This window comes from Phalangium opilio, unplaced genomic scaffold (assembly GCF_054372755.1).
Source record: "Phalangium opilio isolate 3A_F unplaced genomic scaffold, DU_Popi_V2 ptg000217l_1, whole genome shotgun sequence".
Lineage (NCBI taxonomy): Eukaryota > Metazoa > Arthropoda > Arachnida > Opiliones > Phalangiidae > Phalangium > Phalangium opilio.
Genome location: NW_028324218.1, coordinates 4,882,449 through 4,902,968, shown reverse-complemented (window position 1 = coordinate 4,902,968; position 20,520 = coordinate 4,882,449). Strand labels below are relative to the sequence as shown.

Here is a 20,520-nt window from a genome sequence, read left to right as displayed (position 1 = left end):
CCTCACTCACTCACTCACTTCAAAATTACAAGCCTTTCAGTTTGTCATGACCAGAGATTAATTAAACAAACTTATGGTAGGAACATATCTTATGAATAACGTGGGCTCTGACTTGAAAAATCTAACGCAATTGTTACGAAAAACTTAAGTACATAATTAACATATAATCTCATAACGCCTAATTGATATAATTTTGAATAAATTATCAACTTAAATTAGTGATATCCTTAAGGTATTAATTAATATAAAATTATTTCAGAACAATTGAACATTTGGTCAAGGTGTTGAAAGAATTGAAAACTTAAAATATGTTTTCAAGACATTTGTAATATTTTTATGAAGAAAATATTACAACTAATATATCCTCATAAAGCTCATAATAGTTTTTTGGGTGGCTCTTTTTAGTGACAAGGAAAAATACGCGCTTATCGCCCACCAGGTGACCCCCTCTGCGAAAACAATTAGTTTTTTCTTTCATTTTAAGACAGGGTACTAATCGCATTTCGACTTATTACTGTAGCTAAATATTGTGTGTGTAGGGGTGATTGTCAAAAATAGGGTTGTTTTTTGTGATTGTTAAAAAGACAGCTAAGCCTAACTTAATCTGGGATGGGTTCGTTTCTCACTCAAAATTATGAAAAGAAATATTTTTCGTTAAGCCTAACCACGTTTATTTACATCTGTGTCTATTTTAATATGGGTAGTTTTTCTCATCACACGCCTAACTTCATAGTTTTAATTTTTATGCCTAATATTGAAGGTGTTCATTAAGCCTAACCATATATGGAACTTCTTTTTAATTATTTTATTTTATTTTAATTAAGTATTATTCGTTTTAAGACTTGTTTATGGGATGTTCATTAGCTTCATTAAGTGCTGAGTCTGAAGAATTATATTTGTTTTTAAGCCTAACGTAGCAATGATTTAAAACTGACCAAGGCTTAATGTAAAGCGAGCCTAAAGTAGCAAACTAGCAATGGTTTAAAACTGACAAAGGCTTAAGGTAAAGGAAGCCTAACCTATAGCACTGGTTTAAAACAAAGGCTTAACGTGAAGGATACGTTAGCATGTGACTATGGGAAGTTCATTAGCTTCGTTAAATTCAATCCAGAGTTTGAAAAATTCTATTTATTTTTAAGCCTAACGTAGAAATGGCTTAAACTGACTAAGGCTTAACGTAAAGGTAACGGGTTGGAGATGATACCAAAACAAACAAACTAGGTTACGTTTCGAAACTTTTAATTAAAACAAATGCAATTAAATTCGACTATATAAAGTAGGCGGATGTTTTGGGCACGTCTGCTCTTAGATGTAACCGAAACCGGACACAAATCGTAACAATAGTGACAATTCAGAAGTCTGCTAGCTTCTATTAACACCCCACATGCTGCTGTGTGTCCGAAAATATATTTACAATAGAGCAATCAAGATGCGTAGATCCTGTTATTTTTGGTGCTGAAACATTTCCAAACTTCCTATTTTATATAATATCGTAGCTTCGAATATTATTATTATAGTTTGAATAAGGCCTCATGGTTTTATAACGGATATTTCCACGAGGTTATGGTTCTTTCAAGCGATTCAAAAGATCCGAAGCCTTGTACTCGTTGCTTATGCAAATTTCCGGTTTTTTTCTCGACGCTTTTACTAGATTTTATTGTGTTTAATTAAATTGAAGGATAGCAGTGAAATTTTCGAAGAGTAAAGTTTGATTAGGCTTAACAAAGTTTCAATTTTAACATTTTGCGATTGCCTTGGAATATGCATTTATCAACAAAAGTTCGTTAGGCTTTAACATGAGTCCTTTATCGCTTAATTAGGCTTAGCGAATGTTTAAATTTATGTTTTGAAAGTTTTCAGGTTATTTTTAAGTTGAATTTCAACTGTTTTCTTGTTAAATATTGTTTGAATTAACGTTTTTTAAACATATTCAAGTTAGGCTTAAGTTATGTTTTAACTCTTTGAATTGATTAGGCTTAAGGTGTATTCCAATACTTTCTAGTTAATTAGGCTTAACAAGTTTTTAAATTTGTTTCAAAACATTCAAATTAGGCTTAACAAGAGTTAAAATTTAAGTTAGCCTTAAGATGTATTCCAATACTTTCGAGTTAATTAGGCTTAACGAGTTTTTAAATTAGTTTCAAAACATTCAAATTAGGCTTAACAAGAGTTACAATTTAAGTTTTTAAACGTATTCAATTAAGTAAGACTTTAGGCGTATTTCAACCGGTCTTTTTAAGAGTAGGATTGGCAAAATCAAATTATAAACCTTAACCTTTCGCTAGAAGTTAGGTTTGATTTGACGAAACCGCACCACGAATAACTTAACCTTTTAACCTCTAGTTAGGCTAAGGTAATATTTCAAACTTACAAAAGTGAAACCCATACAAGATACTTCACCATCGGCCATTACACCCCGAGACCATAAAAGGGAAGTTCAGTTGAAAACATGCACTAGAAAAACTAAATGTAAGGTGCGGTTTAAAATAACAACCTTTAGTTTTAAGTTTTAAGTTTTAAACAAATTTCCGTAAAATTTAAAACTTCTTCTTCCCTAGCGTTTATTTAAATTTATTTAAAAGTTTGAGAAAGTTTTAACTTTTGTTTTTCGGTTTCTCATTCATTGTTTCTGGTAAAGGGATGACTTAATTGAAATTGAGGATGTGAATTTACAGAAACTGTTTGGAGATTAGAGTGGGTTTTGTAGCATCCCTAATCTAGCTCTAATGGTGGTGATGGCGTGTTCAAAGTCATTACACTAATGTTTTAAATTTTACTAATGTTTTTGTATGAATGTAATAAACGTAGTTCATCGCACTTGACTAAACTGTGGATGTTTTTACTGTTTCGAAGGAAATTATCAGGTTTTGAACCTTATTTTTCTGTCCTCTGTACACATCCATGATTTGCGGAAGTTACTTCCCAAATTATTTAGAGCTACAGGGTTTGCAAAAACTATCTGGAATACCTGAGAAAGTTAGGGAATTTTAAAACTAGTTTGAACAATCAAGGAATTTCATATCGGTTTGGTACGTGTGTAGTTCTAGGTTGAACTATGACCCCTATTTGTGGGAAGTTACTTCCACATGTTGTCACAGTACCTGGAATAACCATTAAGTCAGGGAATTTTGGAAATTGCCTTAAAAAGGTTGGGGAATTTTGGAAATTGCCTTAAAAAGGTCGTGGAATTTGAAAAATTGCCTTGAAAAGGTTAGGGAATTTGAAAAATTGGCTTGAAAAGGTTAGGGAATTTGAAAAATTGCCTTAAAAAGGTTAGGGAATTTGAAAAATTGGCTTGAAAAGGTTAGGGAATTAGAAAAATTGCCTTAAAAGTCAGGGAAGTTTATGATAATAGTTGAACTTCTTAGTCAGGAAAATGACTTCAAACTGACAGGTGAAACCTTTAAAGTCAGGGAAGTTAAAAATCTGATACAAATTAGTAAGTGATTAAAATTTAATCAAACAAACTTGTTAAAATATTTTAGGTTTAAAATAGTATATAGACACGTGGTTTCCCTATAAACAATAACAAATAAAAATAAAACTCATTATTTCCGCCCCTATATTTGTATTCACTACACTATAATCTGTGACGTAACAAATTTACTAGCGATGTAAAAATGTCTGGCTCCACCTTTTCCTTTTTTTTCTAAAACGTGGGCAGAACACCAAAAGCACCAGGCCTAGCCTAACTTTATTCGAAAAATCGCAACTAGCCAGTACGGCGACTTCACTAGAAGTCATAAAAAGGCTCATAGTCGGAATAAGTTTTTTTTTTATTTTAACAAACTTAACTTTAAACACCTCGGGGCTCGACCCTCAAAAACATATTCCCCGGTGAAGTCAGAATTGGAAGCCGAGAATCAAGACAGTTTAACTAAAGTCGGCGACTAGAAAACATCAACGCCAAGTGTTTTAATTACGGTTGTGATATCAACGGTGTGTTTTTTTAACTGTGAGTTTTAATTTTAAGTGTTTGTTAAGAACATGTGATTGTAATTTTGGCTAATTGTATGGTTGCTTATGCTAGGATTTTGCATATTGGTACTACTTTATGGTTAATTGTTAAGTATTATTGAGCTGTTTTCTTAATTATTATGTTTTTAGATAAATTTTTGATTATTAGAAGTTTTTGGTTAATTTTGGTTGATAATTATTGTTTATTATAATTAATTTTTTTGGTAATTATGAATTTTTTGGAAATTATTATATATTTTTGCTTATTAACATTTTTTTTGCTTATTAATATTTTTTGCTAATTATTTTTTTAAATTATTAATTTTTTTGCTTTTTAATATTTTTTCTAATTATTTTTTTGAATTTTTATTTTTTTTTTGCTTATTAATATTTTTTGCTAATTATTTTTTTTTTTAAATTATTAATTTTTTTGCTTTTTAATATTTTTTCTAATTATTTTTTTGAATTTTTATTTTTTTTTTGCTTATTAATATTTTTTGCTAATTATTTTTTTAAATTATTAATTTTTTTGCTTTTTAATATTTTTTCTAATTATTTTTTTGAATTTTTATTTTTTTTTTGCTTATTAATATTTTTTGCTAATTATTTTTTTTTTAAATTATTAATTTTTTTGCTTTTTAATATTTTTTCTAATTATTTTTTTGAATTTTTATTTTTTTTTTTGCTTATTAATATTTTTTGCTAATTATTTTTTTTTAAATTATTAATTTTTTGATAATTTTTTTAGTCTAAAATTCTAAGCAGCAGTTATGCGTTGAACCAATCAACGTCCGAGAAAAATGACACCAAATACAAACCAATGAAAATCGTTCGACAACTCAAGAATAATTGTGATATCAACAAAACAAGCTCAATTTACAATAACTTTAAAATCAACAGCAAATTTATAATTCCAAACCGGGTCAAAGTTCACCTGAATGAAAAAAAAAGAAACTCAACAATTCAGTGCATCATTATGAAATTTAAAAGCCAAGTGTTTTAATAACACAACATCGCAATTCAATTCAGTTCAATTCAACGGACTAATTCAATAACATAAACTCCTGGCATAAAATGCACCAATCGCTTAATTAACAAATGAACAATGTTGACCACTTTAGCCCCACCAAATTACGGACATCTCGCGCGACTCGGAATTGCACGTGATGCAACAACCTTATATGAAACACGAGAAAACTACGATCCACTAGTCGATGGAATTAGCAAACAAACCACAGAAAAAACGAAATGGGATAGCCCTAGTTATGGACACAATGGACTAAAGGAGAAATATAGACAAGTGAGTAGGACTAATTAGTTTTGTTTTTAATTGATGTATGTTTTGATTGGTCATATGCATGATTTTCGATTTTTCACAACTTGTTAAGGACAGAGAAAACTTGGGAAAGTCGTGGAATTTAACATAGGGTCGAAAATGTTCGGGGAATTTAACATTGGGTCGAAAATGTGCAGGGGAATTTGACATTGGGTCGAAAATGTTCGGGAGAATTTGACATTGGGTCAAAAATGTTCGGGGGAATTGAACATAAGATCGAAAATGATCTTTATAACAAATAGTATTTTTAACAAATATACTATTAACATTGACATTAGGCTTAAAAATAATTTGGGTAAATCCCTAAATCGATTTGAGAAAATACAGGGAAATTCGGGGAATATTGTGGCAACCCTGTTTTAGTATACAAATTGAAATTGACCATGGCCCTGTTAGGCATTAGTTTAATAGTAAAACACAACGTTAGTTTGGTGTAATTAACGCTAAGGGCGCCATTTAAACTGGTTTTAGAATTTTTAAAACAATTAATTCAACCATTAATTTTACTTCTTCATCTCGCCTTAAGTGTGCCGTGAATTTCAAGATATCCCCTGTTAATTCTATGACATTTTATAAAGGTGTTAAAGGTTTATTAGGTTGTATTATATGGAATTTTCAAGTTGAAATGGTTTGCGAGACGATGCCGGTACAAATTACAAAACGGTTTAATTTTTTAATCATTTTTCATATTATCCCCGTCAAAATTTATTATGATACCACTATCGTTTCTTGGTGACATAATTTTTTATTTTAACGATTTCAAGTTTCGAAATTTTTTTAACCTTCGTTTATTACTTATTTTGAGGTTTATTTTTAAGGTGAAAAGTTTTGATTTTTGTGTGGGTAGTTTTAATTGTCACGTTATAATATATATTGTTAACTAAAGGTTGTTATGGTTTTAAGGGGTCTTGGTTTATAATGAGATTTAGTTGTTAGAGTTTTGAGTGTTAGTATTTTGGCATTTTATGCATGAGGATGGAAATTTTAATTTCCATATCGATATAGTTTGGGGGGATTTTGGTATCGATGCAGTTTGGGGGATTTTTGATGCCGATGCATATTTGGGGGAATTTTGATGCCGATATTGTTTGGGGGAATTTTGATTCCGATATAGTTTGGGGGAATTTTGATTCCGATATAAATTGGGGGAATTTTGATTCCGATATAGTTTGGGGGAATTTTGATATCGATACAGTTTTGGGGGGAATTTTGATATCGATACAGTTTTGGGGGGAATTTTGATATCGATACAGTTTTGGGGGAATTTTGATATCGATATAGTTTTGGGGGGAATTTTTATACCGATACTGTTTTGTGGGGAATTTTTATACCGATACTGTTTTGTGGAAATTTTTGATACCGATACTGTTTTGTGGAAATTTTTGATACCGATACAGTTTTAGGGGAAATTTTTGATACCGATACAGTTTTAGGGGAAATTTTTGATACCGATACAGTTTTAGGGGGAAATTTTTGATACCGATACAGTTTTAGGGGGAATTTTGACACCGATACAGTTGGGGGAATTTTTGATACCGATACAGTTTTTGGGGGAATTTTGATACCGATACAGTTTTTGGGGGAATTTTGATACCGATACAGTTTTTGGGGGAATTTTGATACCGATACAGTTTTTGTGGGAATTTTGATACCGATACAGTTTTTGGGGGAATTTTGATACCGATACAGTTTTGGGGGGAATTTTGATACCGATACAGTTTTAGGGGGAATTTTGATACCGATACAGTTGGGGGAATTTTGACACCGATACAGTTTTAGGGGAAATTTTGATACCGATACAGTTTTTGGGGAAATTTTGATACCGATACAGTTTTTGGGGGAATTTTGATACCGATACAGTTTTGGGGGGAATTTTGACATCGATACAGTTTTGGGGGGAATTTAGACATCGATACAGTTTTGGGGGGGAATTTAGACATCGATACAGTTTGGGGAAATTTTAAATTTGATAAATTCACTCACTATAATCATAGTAAATTTACTCTTAGATACACAACAAAATAAACACATCATATATTTTCTTCACAATAATGTACTTTACATCAAAAACACAATAATATAAGTAGTACAATCACGTTATGATAAATTGCATTCTACACAGAAAAATTCTATAACACAATAGCAAGTTTTTACTTTCTTATTTTTTTTTCTTTAATCTCGAGACAAAAAAAAAGAATATTATATTCAAATTCTGCTTCAACCCACGTCATTTTGTGAAATGCCAGTTTAATATTTACGGCTACCATGTGGGTTTAAGGAACTTATATACACAAATGAAAAAACAACCCTCTGTGGAATACTAAAATTCACATCAAAAAAAAATTATTTTAAAATTCTTATCCGGATTTTTTACGGTGATATTTGAAACATACCGAAATCAGGTCGATTTTAAAATTGACCAAAAATAAAAACAAAAAAATTAAACACATAATTTTTTTTTAAATTAGAAATCCTTAGCTCGCAGAGCACTCTGAAAAATTGCATGTTTTAATTATACCAGGGATAGATTTAATTTTAGAAGTAGGAATGGAGAACGGTTAGTATTTACTGCAGTCCGGCTCATAGACCACCCAGTATAGACCCCCTCCATCCAACACGTAACGAAAAGTTTAAATTATCTTATTGGCTCACTTAAACTACGTTTTGATGACGTTGCTGACGGGGACGGCGGCGAAAAATACGTAATACCTTTTTACCTCTGTCGCTATGACCCGCCTCTTCTTTCATACCCCCCCCCCGTCCCGTGGGACGCGCTCCCAGATTACTCTTTTCTCCATTCCTACTACTCAAATTAAATCTATCCCTGCACAAGTACAATATTAAATGTTGTAGATGAAAATGATTGAAATTAGCATATTTGGTAAAATGTTAAGGCTCATTTAATGATTTAATTATATATGGTTAATATTATTTTCTTGGAAAATTGAAATGATAGTTAATGCTGCGGGTAATTACCTTTTAATGATTTTCGACATTAATGAAATCTTTTACCGAAACGTAATATATACCATAGCTAATTCTAATAATAGGGGAACATTTTAAGTATATTGTTTAGAATGTAGCGTACCTCGATTTTTATTGGTGGGTTTTTTACAGTGACGTAGTATTCACGTCACAGAATGAATTATTTTTGTATGAGAGAAAAAACCCATGAATGAAAAACAAAGTTTTCAGATTTTTTATTAACATTTTCAATTAGAGGAATACTTCGGAATAGATTTTTTACTTTTTTAATTTTAAGCAAAAGAGCGTTTAAAATAATGAATATTATTAATTGGAACCATTTTTCTATCTTCAATATTAAAGAAGACACGAGCAATTAAGTTTCCGTAATGGATGCTACGCGTTAGGCCTCTCCGCGAATCACTGAGTGGGGAGTAACTCTATTGGACGTACGCCTAGTACCACCTGGCGTGTTCGTTTGTCCAATAGGGATACTTCTAAGGGAAAGCCTAACGCGTAGTGCCTCTCCATTACGGATTTAACTTAATTGCTCGTATCTCCTTTAATATTGTGGATAGAAACGTGGTTCCAATTAATAATATTCATTATTTTATACGCTCTTTCAATTAAAAAGGATAAATTCTAGCCCAGTGTATCCCTTTAAGTGCAATTTAATTTATATTGGCATTGAATATTAACTAAATCAATTAATTTAGTGCAATTACTTTCTAAGGTTTCCTTGGGTCCATATAACGACACCATGAACATAAAATAAGAAACTGCTCCCATGAAAATAGTCATTAAGAGATTGTGATCTATGATCAGGCAGCCCAAAACTGTGAAATTTAGAACGCCATTTTGAACTTTTGTCCGTGCGAAATTTAACCTAACCTGATCATAAATTCGATCTCCATTGCCTTGTTTTTGATAGCAATAAAACAACAAGTTTTCGGTTAAACCCGACATCAGGGATTGTACAAATAAAACCGTTGCTGAGGTCAATAACGAACTTAACGCCATGACCCCGACATAAATTGTAATATGACCTTTGTAAATATGTGACAAATAATTTGAAAAATTTCCCACCCATTGAACTATCCATATAAAAGAGATTAAACTTAATTTCGAATCAAGATTCGATATTAATCCTAGGATTAACGTGTGTTGATGATTAACCTCGTTAATTGTTAGTTTACTTAGATTTCTACCCCAGTTAATTATTTTTAATCTGAGGTTGTTAATTGTTAAAGAAATCATTGCAGGTATTAAAAATTCGACTGTGTTAGAAAGCGCTGTTAATATTGTACGTAACATTATTATTATATTAACAAAAATTCGGTAATCGAAGTAGAATTCTTCGAAATTTAAATACATATTTTCAAAATTCAACGCCGATAACACAATTAACAAAATCAACAGACAAATTTGAACTAAATTTAATACCAAGTTATTCTTTACTTTATAATTATTATCCTTGGCAACTGATAATGACTCTATCTTCTGTAATGCTTTTAAACATGACGACATGACACCATCTTTCATCATTGACACGTTGATGACGTAGATAATGGAAAGGCAACCAATTGCACCAATTGAATTTTGTAATATCGAAACTTTCTCTTCAACATTAGGGTTCACGATATCGTGCACGTTTAAGCGTATAATATCTAAGAGTCCGATTGTAATTAAAACACGGGTAATTACCGATCTAATTAGACTTAATTTTGTTCTTTGTACACCGTGAAATGCACCGAAAAGTTTTAAACTTTCAAATACTAAGCTGAAGACACGGTTTTGTTTAATGCAAACTGGGACCTCCATAACTGCATGTGAAGTGTTTTCTAGTAAATGTTCTGATAAAGAATAACGATTTATTGGTATCGACTGATGTAGGTATATGTATCAGTATAACAATCGAACTCTGAAGTGAATTTATTTCATAACGTTTGCATTATTGGAATATGTCATATTATTTTTGCGTTACCTACAATTGGATTTTAATATTTAATTCTTCATTTCTTTTGTTTGATTGACATTGTTGGAGATTGCTTCTGAATGATATAAACACCTGTTGTTTTATTTGAAATACACAGAAATTATATAACACCATACGTTTATAAGTGATATGTTCCTTCCATAAGTATGATATGCACTACCTATACGATTCTTAATGCTACTGAGAGACTTACAGCTCGAGATAACTAGTTCGAGAAGGAGAACGACGGAAGCGAGTCAATTGAAGTCCTGAGTACACTCGGTGGTGGTTAATTAGAGTGTTAAGACGTCTTTGTCGGTTTCCAGTTTTAAAGATGAGCTCTTGCGGTATTTTAGATCTACCCCTTTAAATTTTTAAATTATAGTTGTTTTATCAGTTAGGTTTCTAATTGTTGATTATATCTATAATCTATTATATCTATGTTTGCAAAATTATTTCTTTTTACCTGTATATATATATGTATATTTGTTTCACGCGACGAATGATCTAATTTCATTGATTACTGTTTAATTCAATTTATAACTTAATATAATCTGTTTGTTTTTTGTTTTTGTACTGGTAGCCAAGCTCGTATTGGGAGTTTCTCCTTTACTTGGCTGCCACCATGTTCAAATGGGAAATAAATTTATTATTATTATTATTATTATTATTAATTTTGCAGCTAGGACTTATTTCCATCTAGGCACTCCTATTTAGTCCGCATTACTAAGCCCAAATTTGACAGCAGCGCCTCACGAGAATCAATGACCCACGTCACTTCATGACAAGCTCTCAGTGCCAGTGACAAACTTATGGTAGGAACATATCTTATTGACATAACTGTCTCACGTTTTTGCTATATTGACTTACGTTATTTGCTTCAATAAATTTTCCTTCAGAGTTTCAACTATGAGTTAGGAAGCTAATCGAGGCCAGGAGATGTAGTATAAATATCACCAGGGATAGATATAATTTTAGAAGTAGGAATGGAGAACGGTTAGTATTTACTTCAGTCCGACTCATAGACCACCCAGTATAGAGCCCCTCCCTCCAACCAACACGTAACGAAAAGTTTAAATGATCTTATTGGCTGCTCACTTAAACTACGTTTTGATGACGTTGCTGACGGGGACGGCGAAAAATACGTAATTCCTTTTTATCTCTGCCGCTATGACCCGTCCGCCTCTTCTTTCATACCCCTACCCCCGGTCCCGTGGAAGGGGGTCCGGGACTTTGACGCGCGCCCAGATTACTAATCTGTTCTCCATTCCTACTTCTAAAATTAAATCTATCCCTGATATCACAAATTAAGTTAACTCACTCCTCAGTTTAGCGAAGAATTTTTGTTATAAATAATCCTTGTAAAATATTTTCAAACGACACCACACCTTGATATTGGCGCCACGTTTTACGTTGAAATACAAATTATGCAAATTTTTTTCACAAATTTCTTTATTTCTTTTGAAAAAATGATGGTAACTTTATTTTTACTTGAATAATAGCAAAACTGCCCACACTTTGGGTTTAAAATTTGCATTGAAAAAAAAAAACGTATATACATATATATTTGCTGTGTACTTTTGGTTTCAAAAACAACTTCTACTCCCACATACACCTTACTTAAATTAAGTCTAGTGAAAACTGTGCCAAAGAGATATTATTTCGAGGTCACGCCTTTGACAGTAGGGTCAACGATGAAATCATATAAATTTACTAAGAATATTTGGTTAATTTTTAATATTATAATTTTGTAATCATGATAGCGGTATTAGATTTGCTTGTATAACTTTTAATATAATCAAGAAGTCACATCTAGTTTATTAGGGAGAAGGTATAAGATGCCTGAGCATTCGCGCGCCATAGTCCTGCAGTTCCCCTTTCAAAATACAAGGGGGGGACGCAAAAGGAGGCCCCGGGCCATTTCGCAGCCTCTCCTCAGTCGAAAAATATGACTGTAATTTTTCTCATTTAGAGGCGGCGGGGATTAACTCCGGACCTACTACGTTTGGACTGGAGATAAAGCTAGAAATGTGGCGCGAATTTATACCTTCTCCCTAAAAAACTAGATATCACTTCTTGATATAATCCTTATCTTATCGGTTAAAACAGCAATCTTGATTTAGGTTTAAATATATTCTGTTTGGTTTACGGTTAGTAGCACTCAACCAGAACAATGTAATCTACGTTTTCTGTTGTCCAGTTGTTAAATTACCTAAGACAAACTTCCGCAATTTAAGATTTACGATTACGATTACAGTACAGTCATGTTTTCGTTATTTGGTAGAAGAAAGAAAAAGGTATAACATTTTAATTAACTTTCCACAATTGTTTTATGCACTAATTTTTTAAGTAATTCCATCAACTTGACGCTGTAGATATAGACGACCATCAACTTAATCTTGAAGTTGTTTGAAGGTTTTTTCTTCATAATTTGCCCTGTAAAAATTATATCAAGTTCAAAGTAATAATACACGTGTACCTTTTCCCCGTCTGCTAATACATATTCAATTACAAACCATACTTACTAATTATCATATTTATATGTATACATACATCTTTAAGACATCAGAGAAAAGAAAAACGCACCCGACCTTATACACGTGACACTAGATAACCAATTAGATACAGGTAACCTTTTAGAAAAATAAACCGCCCTCATACCGACTTCAAAAATATTTGACGTTTGAAAACATTAAGAGAGAGAAAAAAGAATTTAGTCCCATAACTTTGCGTTGTGCCTTAGCCCTTAATATCTGATTCGTGCTCAAACATTCAAAGTATAGGTATGGCAACTCTCTCTATATTATTTCACCTGTATTTTTCATTTTTGTGACGCGACACTGGAAGTATAGCGGTAAAAAGAGTATGTGGGTTTAGTAAAGGTGTGTAGTTAAAACTACCTAGTGACTGAGTTTTGAAGTTGGGAATTAGTTTGTCGCTACGATCTGGTAAGGTTTTAAATGTTTTTGATGTTAATTGTTGATTTAAATTTTGTGTGGGTGTAGGGAGTGTTGTTAACGTGTTGGAAGGCGTATATTGGGGTAGATTAAATTGTAAGCTTTTAAATGAGATTAAGATGGTCAAAATCGGACGATAAATAAGAAAGTTATGACCTGTTTTCTGAATATGATGCGTGTCGTAGTGACGTCATGATGGAATTTTTATGGATGGTTTTTTTCTGGGATGTTGTTGACGTTTTAACGTGCTGGAAGGCGTAGATTTGGGTAGGATAAATTGTAAGCTTTAAATTGAGACCAAGATGGTCCAAATCGGACGATAAATAAGAAAGTTATGACGTGTTTTCTGCAAATTGCCTGTCGTAGTGACGTCATGATGGAATTTTTATCTATGGTTTTTTGGGAATGTTGTTGAAGTGGTAAAATGATGGATTCGTGTTGATTATCTTCTGTGTTAAGTATTACTGCAGGATAGAAGGTTGCAAAATGCGACAACTTACGTCAAATTAGTGCATGATTATAAGAAAGACATTTTTCAAGATGACGTCATGATGGAAAAATCAAATTTAGTAACTTTCTTATTTATGGCCCGATTTTCACGTAGTTGGTCTTATTTTAAAGCTCTATCTAATCTGAAACCATCTAAAACGTTTTTTTGTGTGTTTGAAACCTCAAGGTTTATTATTTTCTATTTGAAATTTCGTAATATACTAGATCTTCAGTTGAGTAAACACAACTCATGGTTATACAATCCAATCAATATCAATATTGTTTTAAACTCTTTGGCGGTATTGGAAACGGTATTTGTCACCCAAACGTCGTATCGTTGACATTTATCGCGAAATTACTCGAAAAACAAGAAAAAAACTAGGTCTAGGTTCCCGTCATCGAGTTCGACTCCGCCTTGTACGAATTAAGGTCAAATAACTACCTACGCCAAAGTTCAAAGAGGCCAAACGTACCTCGATTGTAGGTGAACTTAATATTTTCGAATATTTCTAGTCTAAACACGTGGTTAAAATATTTGAAAATGAAAGCGCAAAACTCAAAAGTCGTTCTTTGCATTGTGGGAATATTGTTTAATTCACGCAAAAGTTTTAAACTGTGAGATAATTGTTCAAATCACGAGGCGAAATTGTTTAAATCACGAGCAAGATTGTTTAAAACCAAGAGCCAAAATGGTTTAAACCACGAACCGAAATTGTTTAAATCACGAGCCGAAATTGTTTAAACTTTTAGCAAATTCTGTGAAAGCATTTTAGAAAGTACACGAAGTAGAACCTTTGAATATTTGTTTCATTGTTCCTTTAAATGTTTTTAAGGAAAATTTGCAATGAATAGTGTTTAGTTTCTTTTCGCCATCTAGGCAAGAAAATTATAAAAATTTATTTTTATTTATTTTAAGCAATTATTACAATTAATTTAATTATTTCTGAGTTTATTTTATTATTTGGCCCTAGAATTACTTAAAAAAAAAATAAAGTATCAGATGTGTTTATATTGTTAGTTCGTTAGTCAAGATGTCGCTGTTAAAATACTTCAAAATTTCTTATTTTAAAACTTATTTCAAAAACTTTATCAAAAAAAAATTATAAAAACAAGTTTCCTTAGCTACAAACTCAGTTTTCTATTAGTATTTAAATCGCTGCAAGATCACAAATAAGTGAATACAGTACTTAAGTTAATTACAGATAAATTAAATTTAGTTCTTATAGTTATTAAAGAAATAACAATAAAAGTTTGAAAAGGTTTACAATTTCCTGTAGACGATTAAAAAAAAAATCCGGAATTAAATATAAACTTAACACAGGGTGGTTAATTAGTTAACCATATACTGAATTAATTAAACATAAACATAGACTATATTTAAATTTAAGTAAATTTGCATAATTTGCGTAACATTTCCTGCCTGATTCATATTGATTCCAGTTCAATTATCGTTACACTTCAATAATTATCGATTCAACGATACTTGAATGAATGACGCACGCCTATTTCTTTTCATACTCGATAATTAGTCTAGTCATATTTCCAAAGCCTTTTCATTACATTTAAATAGCAAGGCCAGCGAACCTTAAATAACAACACGGTGATTTGTTTTGTTTAGAAGTAAATTAAACCGAAGTTCATAAGATATGTTCCTTCCATAAGTTTGTTTAATTAATCTCTGGTCATGACAAACTGAAAGACTTGTAATTTTGAAGTGAGTGAGTGAGTGAGTGAGGTAGTTCATAGATTCGAGGAGGTAAAGCGAGGGAGGCCTGGTGAGTGAGTGAGGCGCTGCTGTCAAAGGGGGCTTAGTAATGCGGACTAAAATAGGACCTAGATGGAATTAGGTCCTAGCTGCAAAATTAATTAACCACCACCACCGAGTGTACTTAGGACTTCAATTGACTCGTTTCCGTCGTTCTCCTTCTCGAACTAGTTATCTCGAGCTGCTGTAAGTCTCTCAGTAGCATTACGAATCGTATAGGTAGTGCATGTATACTTATGGAGCGAACATATCACTTATAAACTTATGGTGCAAACATTATAATCATAACTTGTATTGTAAAATGTCAAAATCACCCACTTCGGCCACTAAAGTTTTTAATTGGTTATTTCAGTTTAATATACTTTTAAATTAAGACACAATCATTTAGAGACACGTGTTTTGTCACGTGTGGTTACTGAGGTTTTTTTACTTGTCAACAATTGTTTGAAATAATCACAAAGAATCATTTAGATTTTGGAGGCAAACCACATTTGTGTTTAGGATTGTGAAAGAGAATTTTGCAGTTTTGTTTTATTTTATTTATTTATTTCTTAACAGCAAATTCAAAAGTTGACCAGCTCTGGTCAAAAGGGTTTTCGTACTGAAAAAAGCAACGCCGAGGCCTTTATTTCACGTGGTCCAGACGCTGATGTTAAAGAGACTCGATGTCAGCGAGTAGCTGAGGCCAGATCAGCCGATGGTCAATGGTCATTCTCTTCAACTTCAACTTCGACTAGTACTTTCGTTGTTACAAAGGTCAGTATTTACTTGAAAGCAAAAGTTCAGGTAACATAACGTTATACCTTAAAGGAACGGTTTCCTTTTTCTAAATATAAATGGAATTAAATATTAAAATAAATCAATAAAATTAATTATCTCTTATTACAATATGATAATTAGTCTTAAAAACTATTAAGGAGTACTGAGCCATTCCCTTGCCATTGGTTTAGTGGCGTCTGCTAGTCAGAACCTCTTACACCAACGTGATTGGTTGAATACTCACTGGCTGAGAGAGGTAAGAGGTAAGGTAGGGTTCTGGCTAGCAGTCGCCATGCACTAAACCAATGGCGGGGGAATGGCGCAGTTGTCCTTGATAGTTTTTAATTTTAAGACTAGTTAAATGTACTAATTATCATATTGTAATAAGAGATAATTCATTTTATTGATTAATTTTAATATTTAATTCCTTTTAAATTTAAATAAAAAGGCAATTATTCTAAGGTATATTTAATTATCCGGATATAATACCATACACTGTTCAATATCCGGATATCATTGAACCAAACAGTGAATTCGGAAATGATTTTACATTTTTCCTGAAACGTTTCCGTCAGATACTTCTTGAAAGTCATCACACTTGAAAGATCATATTAAACTTGTAAAACATGACCATTTTAGGACCGTTTTCTTATGCTGGTAACGTCTTTTACCGGAATACCAAAGTGTTCGCTAAATTTTTCAAGGTCGACTAACTTTTGGGGTACTTATATTATGGCTTAGTCGCTTGTCTTTTAAGATAATGCTAGCTTATGAGACGGGTGAAATTTTTAGCGAAGTGTTTCCGGGATATTTATGTAAACCTCAAAAGTTAACGGTTGATAATATTTACTTATTAATTTTTAAACTAGAGTTATATGAGACTTCTGTGGTTTAAAAATGTTTTTCTTTTATATTTTTCGTTAATCAGGGATAGATTTAATTTTAGAAGTAGGAATGGAGAACGGAACGGTTAGTATTTACTTCAGTCCGACTCATAGACCACCCAATATAGAGCCCCTCCAACCAACACGTAACGAAAAGTTTAAATTATCTTATTGGCTGCTCACTTAAGCTACGTTTTGATGACGTTGCGGACGGGGACGGCGAAAAATACTTAATTCCTTTTTACCTCTGTCGCTATGACCCGCCTCTTCTTTCATACCCCTCCGTCCCGTGGAAGGGGGTCCGGGACTTTGACGCGCGCCCACATTACTCTGTTTTCCATTCCTACTCTAAAATTAAATCTATCCCTGCTATACATGGGCCCCATTTGCCTCATTGAATTCAAGGCGTAGGTTATTTCACCTATACTTAAGTAACTTTGGAATCGCCCTTTGTGTGTCGATAGACCTAACAACAATCAGGATTTTGGGAATAGAAAAAAGCTTCAATTTTCTCATAGAAAAAAAAATTAAAACCCCATAAGTTTATAGGTGATATCTTCCATAAGTATACATGACACTACCTATACGATTCGTAATGCTACTGAGAGACTTACTGCTCTCGGGATAACTAGTTCGAGAAGGAGAACGACGGAAGCGAGAATTGAATTGAAGTCCTAAGTACACTCGGTGGTGGTTAATTAATTTTGCAGCTAGGACCTAATTCCATCTAGGTCCTATTTATTTAATCTGCATTACTAAGCCCCCTTTGACAGCAGCGCCCCACTCACTCACCAGGCCTCCCTCGCTTTACCTCCTCGAATCTATGACCTACCTCACTCACTTCAAAATTACAAGCCTTTCAGTTTGTCATGACCAGATATTAATTAAACAAACTTATGGAAGGAATATATCTTATGAACTTATGATGAAACCTACTACCATTTGACACAGTTTTCCCCCCATCTGTTGCGGGCGTATTTCGGTTACACACCTTCAACTCTCTAGCTTTCTACGGAATAATATTATGGCATCCTATTGAAGACTAAACAATATTTTTACGCATCGCAAAACCTTAACTATTTTTTTTTCTTCTTTAAATAAATTCACTCCCATTTCAAAGTTTTTAACAATGCTCAAGTTTTACTGTCGTTTAGGTTTTTAGGAAGCCTTGTGGTAAATGAATTAGGATTGTTTTTATCCTTACCATCTCATGGTTCTGTTATTTAGCTCCTGTTAGTTAAAGTATTAAGTTAAGTTTAGTTTAGTTAGTTGATAAAGAGCTCTTGCGTTTAACTGTAGTTTAGGTTTAAAAGAGATTTGTGGTAAATGAATTTGATTTTGTTTTTATCTTTACTAACTCGGGGTTCTGTTATTTAGCTCCTGTTATAGTTAAAGTATTATTACAGTTGTGAAAGTTTAGTTAAGTTTAGTTTAGTTAGTTGACAAAGAGCTCTTGCGTTTAACTGTAGTTTAGGTTTAAAAGAGATTTGTGGTAAATTAATTTCATTTTGTTTTTATCTTTACTAACTCGGGGTTCTGTTATTTAGCTCCTGTTAGTTAAAGTATTATTACAGATGTGAAAGTTTAGTTAAGTTTAGTTTCGTTAGTTGATAAAGAGCTCTTGCGTTTTACTGCAGTTTAGGTTTAAAAGAGATTTGTGGTAGGCCTAAATGAATTTGATTTTGTTTTTATCTTTACTAACTCGGGGTTCTGTTATTTAGCTCCTGTTAGTTAAAGTATTATTACTTATGTGACAGTTAAGTTTAGTTTAGTTTAGTTAGTGGACAAATAGGCCTTAAGTTTAACTGTAGCTTGGGTTTTAAAAATATTATGGTAAATTAATTTAATTTTGTTTTTATCATTACTAACAAGGGTTCTGTTATTTAGCTCCTGTTAGTTAAAGTATTACTACTAATGTGACAGTTAAGTTTAGTTTAGTTTAGTTAGTTGACAAAGAGCTATTAAATTTTACTGTCATTTAGGTTCAAGAAAGACCATCTGGTAAAAAAATTTTAATATTTAATTTTTTTATTTTTTTTCATTACTCATTTTAGTTAAAATATTATTATTAATGTGACAGTTAAGTCTAGTCTAGTTTAATCTGATGTATGTACTTATCTTAATTACGTATTTAGTAATGTATATATTAAATTAAAAATTTTGTTTGCAGGGTTTTGGAAATGGCATGATTCGAAAACGACGATCTGTCCTAGGACCAACTGTAAGTTTTAAAATAATTTTGAATTGCTTATGATTTTCGCTAATAGTTAACAAATATAGTTATTTCCCACATATAAAATAGCAAATATTGGCATTAAGCTTATTTTCAATCAATTTACGTGTCATTAAGTTAACTTAACTGGATCCAACGCGTTTCTTTATTGGTAAACAATAAGCCTGGTTGATTTCCTAAATATTTTTGATTCTATTTTAAAAACTATATTGGTTTAAGTCTCAATTGACCCCATAGTGGTAACCTAAATAATAACATGCCAATTATTATAAACACAACAAAGGGATTGCAATACGTAACAGATTTAATCTCTGCATCTGTATTTTTGGAAGGTCTATTTATTTATTTCCTTAAACAAGGGTTGGATTCCGATATAAGCTTTTAAAGATATCGATTCAAGGGGGGCCCATACGAGCTTTTCGCGCGTCGAGTTTTCGATTTTCCAGACAACCAGCGCGTTGGTTTACAAAGCTAGCATGGAGGGGCTTATAAAATATCTTACGTATGTCTGTCAGCCATCCAGTCTTTTCAGAAACAGCGTTGCCGTTATAGTGTAAATGTTGTACAAATAATTTTTGTGCGAGTATTTTTTAATTATGAATTTTAGTTGATCGGTTAATGTGTTTATAAGAGTAAAAATAAATATAAATATAGGCACAGTAAATTTCATAAAATCCGTAACTAGAGTCCTAGAAGTTGGAATAAAGTTTTATTTCAGGTGCCTGCACATGATACAAAATAACAATAACTATGCTAGTATATTAATTAGTGCAAACTATTGATTATAATAATTATAATTGATTATTATTAATATTATAATTATTCTATCTCGTGAAACATGACAAGATGAATCGACCGGTGCGGCGGTGCCCAAGCCGAAGCCGAGGCTTAGCGGATATTTTAATTCGTTACAAATTATAGTCAAAACAAAATCACTAGCCGTTAGCTTCAAAGCCAAAAATAATATTAATGGTAGTCTTAAATAACTATTATATTATTTACTTGAGATTCTCGTATATATTTACCCGGAACAACTTTTACCGACCAGGGCCGTGACTCAAAGTATGTTGTCGGAGCCTCGGACTCTAGATCTCGCGGAGGATATTTGCCGTTTCGCGCCCAAAAGTATCGGCCACGGCCAGGAACCGTTAACCGTTTAGCGAAAGATTTCTCTCTCAATCCTCAAGCGGTACGCGTCGCC

The 20,520-nt window shown here is 32.3% G+C and overlaps 1 protein-coding gene across 1 annotated transcript; it reads left to right on the top strand.

Annotated features, from left to right (window-relative positions):
* Positions 1 to 4,698: 4,698 nt before the first annotated feature.
* On the top strand, positions 4,699 to 19,938 carry LOC149615838 (uncharacterized). The gene is made up of 4 exons (XM_089856096.1): positions 4,699 to 5,257; positions 16,002 to 16,199; positions 19,257 to 19,307; positions 19,927 to 19,938. The coding sequence occupies exons 1-4, from the start codon at positions 5,063 to 5,065 to the stop codon at positions 19,936 to 19,938; spliced, it is 456 nt and encodes a 151-aa protein (XP_089712222.1). The 5' UTR covers positions 4,699 to 5,062.
* The last annotated feature ends 582 nt before the right edge of the window (positions 19,939 to 20,520 follow it).

Excerpts from the sequence above, each read along its gene's own strand:
- LOC149615838 (XM_089856096.1), top strand. The coding sequence starts at position 5,063 with ATGTTGACCACTTTAGCCCCACCAAATTACGGACATCTCGCGCGACTC. Across the intron at positions 5,258-16,001 it reads TAAAGGAGAAATATAGACAA|CAAATTCAAAAGTTGACCAG; the intron begins GTGAGTAGGACT and ends ATTTCTTAACAG. Across the intron at positions 16,200-19,256 it reads GTACTTTCGTTGTTACAAAG|GGTTTTGGAAATGGCATGAT; the intron begins GTCAGTATTTAC and ends TTTTGTTTGCAG.